The sequence below is a fragment of the Austrofundulus limnaeus genome, unplaced genomic scaffold, assembly GCF_001266775.1.
Source record: "Austrofundulus limnaeus strain Quisiro unplaced genomic scaffold, Austrofundulus_limnaeus-1.0 Scaffold247, whole genome shotgun sequence".
NCBI lineage: Eukaryota > Metazoa > Chordata > Actinopteri > Cyprinodontiformes > Rivulidae > Austrofundulus > Austrofundulus limnaeus.
The window spans coordinates 227,135-234,368 of record NW_013952649.1 but is presented as its reverse complement, the minus strand read 5'-3'; the positions used below and the strand labels follow the sequence as shown (position 1 = coordinate 234,368).

The 7,234-nt window shown below is 38.3% G+C and overlaps 1 protein-coding gene across 1 annotated transcript in view; it reads left to right on the top strand.

Annotated features, from left to right (window-relative positions):
• The window catches only part of mpped1 (metallophosphoesterase domain containing 1), a gene marked incomplete at its 5' end in the record, with an annotated part of 7,925 nt that extends 917 nt beyond the window's left edge, over positions 1-7,008 (top strand). The window contains 1 exon segment of the mRNA XM_014020289.1: positions 5,611-7,008. Within this exon segment, the coding sequence (XP_013875743.1) occupies positions 5,611-5,729 (119 nt within the window).
• Between the last annotated feature and the right edge of the window lie 226 nt (positions 7,009-7,234).

Below are 7,234 nucleotides of genomic sequence, written 5' to 3'. Positions count from 1 at the left end.
GTTTTTGCCTTCAGCTTTATGAAACACGGTGCATGTGTGGCTCTTTACATAGATAGAGACTGTTTAGGGATGCAAGCATACATTAAAAGATAAAAATGGTAAATATAGGTATTTTGCAGCTTCTCAGCCTAGAGATATGAGGAAAATCTGCAAAAGATTTTTTTAATCTGTTTATTTTAAAGGGATCCCAGATTAGTTGTAACATTAGACTTTATTAGATAAACATATATTTTAACTGCAAAATAAAGACTGTAAAAATGCTGTAGGCTGTTTAGTTTTTATAATTTTTAAAAATATGTTTCAACATGGATGGAGCCATTTTATTTACACACAAAGCATTCTGGGTAAATGATGACGTCCTCCATCTATATTTTCAGTTACAGGCTGAGTCATTTCTACCTTCTCCTCTCTGTCAACGCTCTCTGGTTTCATTTAAAAGAGTCGATCATCAGATATTGTCCAAGATTATCCTTCAGGGTGGATATAGCTCGCTAACAGCCTCGCACCGATGACCTATCCACATCATCATTTACCCAGAATGCTTTGCGTGTAAATAAAATGGCCCTGTCAGTATAATATATTTTTTAACTTTTAGTTTAAAAATTATAAAAACTAAACAGCCTACAGTATTTTTACAGTCTTTATTTTACAGTTTAAATATCTGTTTATCAAATAAAGTCTAATGTTACAACTAATCATGGATCCCTTTAAAGCTTTTTGAAGCTTCAGCAGCATGTCGTCTGCRTTCACTCACCAGCTGATAGTTTTTTTCTCCAAAAGCTGCTCTACATGTTAGAGCAACACACTCCTAAGTCTTTGTGCATGCTGTGTCATCAGTTCAACAAAATGTGTTTGATAGCTTTAATTTGCTTAAATAAACATACATCATGCATAATGTGAAAACTTACACCACATGTTCTATAATGAGCCCAGTCAAGTGTTATCMGAGCTAAATGCTGACCCAGCACTCTACTACTGCTGTGATAAAATGTCCAAGCGTTTCTACTTCTAACCAGAGCAGAAAATAACTGCTCTWATAAGTAATTAGGTACTTTACATGTCTGCTTAGACCTCTGCTACTAGCGTCTGGAGTTAATTTGACTGAGATTAATAACTTCACTTATTTGAAGTGCCGCCGCCAATTATCAGAACAATTATTGGACAAACATTGGGACTCCTTTTTCTGAGTTTGGATTGTTTTACTCTGAAGGTCTGCTGCCATTCTGGAAGTAATTAAGTACACCCACATTGCTAAATGTRGCAAAATAGATGCACTAATTCTTGTCTCTTTAGCGTAAATTGTGCTGGACCTGATTATTCTCGTGTTTCTGTAGTTGAGGAGATTTTGCTGGGGAACCCACCACCAGAAAGACTGGCAAACGTTTTAAAGGGGCAATAATATGTGTTTTTCAGGCCTATATTTAAGTTCTATACCATAATAAAGAATCTATGTCACCATTAGTTATTATTAAAATGCGGTTTTTATGTTTAAATAGAAAATAAACTTCTCATCCTTTCCATTTCTAAACACCTTGAAATTGGCCTCTGTCTCTTTAAGAACTTCCTTCCGCTTCTGTCCCACCCATTTCAACATGGGGGTTGGGGATGTCTCAGGACAGCACAGGATTTCTCAAACATGTATGAATGAGTCAAAGCAAGACTTTGGGCATGTTTTTGATGAGAGGATAACATTATAACATGACATAAAACTCAAAAAAGTTGATTTTACGATTTAGCCCCTTTAAAATAAGGCTTACCAGGGCCTTTTGGGGACCTGATGGTTTTATGTCCTAAGATGTAAAACTTGAGATTTTAAACACACTGTAGTTGAACTGCTTTGCCTTTATTAGGGTCTCATTTCAGGCTACTGAAGGCAGAAAGGCCAACTCTCTTAGGCAAAGATTGCTAATATTTTTCAGGAGATATCAGGTCAGTCTTGAGCCCCTGGAGCAGCAGTCCCAACTCAGACAGAACCAGATAAAAACTAGTTCAGATTTTATTAGAGGAAAATTAGGCTGAGATCCATTGTCTTTTATAATGAGACTCCTCTGGGAGAGATTCAGTTAAAATAGCAATGAGTTTCAGGGTGTTTATTTAAAAACTAAGGCACACAAAAACACACAGGGATGAAGAGATGAAAACACTTACAGACAGGAAGCAGATATAATGCAGAACATTTGAAAATTATGAGATGAAATTTAGATAAAGTTATCTATGTAGGATAAGACTCATATTTCAGCTTGACAGCCTCCCTTACACGAAGTGTCCACCACCGAGTTTGAGGATGGACACCCTTAAGTTGTGGACAACTTTTTGGCCAAAACTCAACAGTCGCCTCGACAATGAAGGTGCAAAACATGGCCCACTCAGACTCAGTGTCTACCAGGTCAACCCATTCTCACTCCCAAGTCATCACATATTGATGCTTTTCCAAGGTTCCCTCTGCGCCCAATTTTGACGCCTTGGGTACCCCCCGCACGTCAGTTATTGACGAGATGGGGCGGAATCTGTTGTCATAACTTCAGAAAGTGTAGAAAATGCACAAAAACTACCATCCCAAAACCTAAAATTACTTTATTCACTTTAGACATCCTGTCCCTGACCCTAGCACCTAAAATTAACCAATAACCCTGATACCTAAAATTAACCATTTTTAGAAAATGTAGGAAATTCACTTCAACTACGTGTTCCAAAGCCTAAAATTACCTAATATTCACTGTAGACATCCTATCCCTGACCCCAGTACCTAAACTTAACCATTAATCCTGATCCCTCATGTTAACCTCAGACCCCCGACCCAAAGACCCCTGGTGGCGCTACCCGGAAAAGCCGCGGGTGGCAAAGACTGATGCGAGAGGGTCACCCGACGCGTCAAAATAAGACGCAGAGGGAACTTTGGAAAAGCGTCAATATGTTGACGAGTCGGGAGTGAGAATGTGTTAACCAGGTCTGATCCAACTCACCACCAGGTGGTGATTGGCTGACCCTCTCTTTAACCGTGTGTCCAAAACATACAGCCGATCAGATGACACRACTACAAAGTCAGTCACCTAGGGTGTCCTGGTGCCATGTAGACTTATGGACACCCGTATAGAGGAAGCAAAATATGCCTTTATTTCCATTGTACCGTCCACTGTCTGAATCTAGTTTTATTAGATAGAGTCAACGCTGTCCCGGAGGTAGAGGAGTTTTTCTACTTATTAGAAAAACTATGTATGTTCACATCTGGATCAGCTGTCCATTCTAAATGGCTAGCTATACAAAAAGTGATGTACAAAGGTGCGCCAATAGAGCTCCAGCGTTTAAGTGACATTCGTTGGGATGTCGATTTACAGCACTGTGAAACATCATGGATAGCCTGCCTGCCCTTAAGAATACTGTAAAAGATAACCCAAGAACATAATGGTGAATGATCTGCTCAGGCATGAGGTCTGCTGGCACATCTAGATCTTGAATTCATAGTGCACCTTAACACTCTGTAAAGTGTTTGGAGAAACAAAACTTCTCTCTGATAGGCTACAGACTGTAAAATAGCAGTTGTAATCCCAGTGAGGACTGCTTCTTGTGAACAGAGTTTTTCTACATTAAAGCTTRTGAAAACATACCTCAGATCCACCATGAATGATGAGAGATTAAGCAATCTGGGTGTACATCAWGTCTAGGAGGGCAGAGGCTCTGAGTCTTGACTCATTTGTTGATCGTTTGCCAGAAATCACCAAAATCACAGAATACAGTTGCTGTAATAGCAGGGAGGCCAATATTTTCTCCATTCAATACAGTTAAAATGTTACCATTTTTTATGTCTGTGTCTCATATGTGATATTTTGAACCATTTACTTTGCTTTATTTTTTATAAAAGTAAAAATGAATAAACAAAACCTCTGGCCCCAACCAGTCCCCCTCAGTAAAATTGGTGCAGAACCGCCACTTTTTAGTGATTCATTCTGGGGTTTTTTTTTTTTTTACGTATTTTCACTTATTCACAGTAATAGGGTGGTACAAGTCAACGCCCTGCGTTTTTCAGTAGATTTATCATATTAATATATTTATTATGGATGCACGACATATTGACATTAACATCAGTATTGGCTGATATTGGTCATTTTTCAGAATATTGTATTGGTCCAATAAGTAAAACTGGGCCTGTATTAACGTCCAATATTAATTTCCCACTTCTTAGCCTTGTGTTTGTGTTTTGGGAGTGGAGACGGTCGAGTGGTCTCTGTTTGATCATGATAGTGTTAGTGACGCTGCACAGCCAGCAAAAACTGAAATAGAGAGTCAGCAGTCTGGTCATTTTATTACAGTATCAAAACAAAAGACACAAGAGTATTTGTGTGTATATGTATATAAATAGTTTGTGTGTTTGTGTAACATCAGGAAATATTGGTTATCGGCCATAACACCAATAATAAWATTGGATATCAATATCGGTTGAAATTTTCATTATTTTGTGTGTGGGTATTTATACTGTATGTCTGTGTCTAAATTGACTTGAAATGAACTGACAGCAATATTAAGTACTATCAGCTCCTCCGATAGATGTCATTAGGGTGTTTAAAATTCTGCCCTACAGACACTTTCTGTTGGTTTTTAGCTCATTGATATGAACAATAGACCTAACGTAAGCTCATAAAATGCAGGAACGGTATTTGCAAACCTTGTGTCCATTCCAACAGAGGACATCTTCTAGTTAAAATATATTTGGAGCAGAAAGAGCAAACCAAACAGACTTACTTTACAGGATAATTTCTTGGGGTGCCATGCTTTTTGTCTACAATTTTATTAGTTTATTCTTTTTAAACTTCTCTGTTGACTGTTGACTCAAACGTAATAACTAATTTTAGTTATACTTTTTTCTTAAAGGCACAGTGTGTAGGATTTTSTCAATTCTTTTAGCCGAAACTGAGATGATCACTAATGACAATAATAAAAACATGTCTAATCATTGCAGACAAAGRCCTTGTTTTATTATTTTTACCTTATAAAAAGCTGTTTATATCTCCATGGTCGCGGGTCGCCACTACAGGCAGCCGCCATCTTGTCTACGAAGGCTCATGAAGGACAAACTGCGGTGGTGGTGTCAAAAACGGTTTTAGTTGTAATCCTATAAATGTAATATTTGTTGTCTGTCATTGTAGCTGGGATAATTTTACTTATTAAAGCTCATAATCTTACCACTTGAAACATCACTAGCCCTGAAGCTGCTGGTAGACATCGTGGTTGGAATTACCAAAGGTTTTTGACACCTGAGAGACACCGTAGCAACTCCTTTGTGTTTGGAAGCGGGGGGTGGGGGTGGGGGGAGGACCAGGGAGGATGATTCAACCACTCAACCACTAGATGTCGCTGAAAACAACAAATCCTACACACTGTGCCATTAATACTCTATAACTTTTGTTGGTTCATCCGTCCGTTTTCTGCCACTTATCCGGGGTTGGGTCGCGGGGGCAGCAGCCTAAGCAAAGAGACCCAGACATCACTGTATAACTTTTGTTGGTTTCAAGTTATTTCTGTGACCTTTGTTGTTTTTCTTTCTTTAACAAAGGTTAGCCCACATCTGTGTCTGTATTGCTCAATCCATCTTTTTTTTTGTCTTTAACCTCTTAGGCTACGGCATGATGACAGATGGCACCACGACATTCATCAACGCCTCGGCCTGTACAGTGAACTTCCTGCCCATGAACCCACCTATTGTCTTCGATCTTCCCAACCCCAGAACCACATGACGAGAAAAGACAGGACACCACTCCCCTACTGTCTGTCCAGAGAAAGAATACTGAAAGATGAACAGCTTCAGTGGTCAGATCAAATTTTGTAAATATTATGCAGGGATGTGTATTTCATGGACATGCAAGAGTACGTTTGAGGAGCTCACGGAGTACCGGATGGACACTCCGTTTGACTTTCAGTGGTATTTTTTGTGTCTGAACTTCTTCATCAACACTGAGATCAAAACAAAAGCAGAAACATTTTGTGGGGAGACTTTCATATGCAGACAAGTGGATGTTTTTGAGTCAAAACTGCACTGACAATCTGATGCTGCTCCCAGAGACAAAAAAAAAGRAAAACATTTTAAATTCACTCAACATAAAAAATCAAATGCCTCATCTATGTTGAAATCTTGGCTACAAAAATGTCATACCACTCTGCTTTTCTACATTTATTTTCCAATTACCCCTTCACACAAACTTCCTYAGACTGCCCTTTTTCCTCTTCCTCTCAAGCCCACAGCAAGCTGGAGTTTTTTTTGTCTTGTTTCTCTTTCAGCATATGTTATGCAAGAAATCAAAGAAGTGCACTAGGGCAACGAGAGGTCTCTGCCATGAGCTAAATGAATGTATAATACTGTATGCCCCCCATCCCCAAAGGCTTGTTACACGGATGAGCCTCTAAACCACCTGAAAGGAAGAAAACAAAGACCTGCACATGTTGCTTTGAATCATTTTTCTGCACACGGACTAAGCCAAGCTTTGGAAAGACAAGTTTGTAGAATCTGAGAAAGGAACCCACATGAAATCTAAAGGTGCTATAAGCTAACACTGTTATCCATTCAAATGAACTAAACTCTAGAATGGACACAGTGCTTACGCTGTTTAAGAAGACTCAATCATGCTTTTTATTGGACTGCTGGACCTTTCTTTTTTTTCTTAAAAAAAATCAAAGCTGTAATTATAAGGAACTGTAACCAAGTTATTTAACTGTCCTTTGTCAAAGGAAAAATGACYGAGTTTTTCTTAAAGGTTTACAAGCAAACATGCTTTTAAAAATGATAAATATTTGTGGTTGTTTCATTCCTCTGGTCAATTTCTTGGTATTGTAAATGTTAGCTGTCGTATTTTTTTTTCTTTTTTATCTCTGTTCAACGCCATTTATTGAAAACCTATTTATTGTCCTTAAGCTGTAGGAAATTTAAAAAAAAAACTGAAAAGAGAAAAACCTGTATTTTTTTTTCTGGATATGCGTATTTGAATAAGCTCTGAATAACAAGACCAAGTTCCACTTTGACATCTGTGTCCTCTGATATMATGTATGAGGTGTCCATCACACCAGGGGAAAGTCTCCAGGTTTTCAAAAAGACAAAAGAAGAAAGGGCAGTGGAAGAAAGATGCTTTTAAGTTCTAGTGTTTGGAAGAAAGAAACTACTGGACTACATGGCTAAATACTCAGAYGTTAAGCAGATTCAAAGATAATAACTAAGACTAAAAAATAGGGCCTGAACAGTTTAACTTTC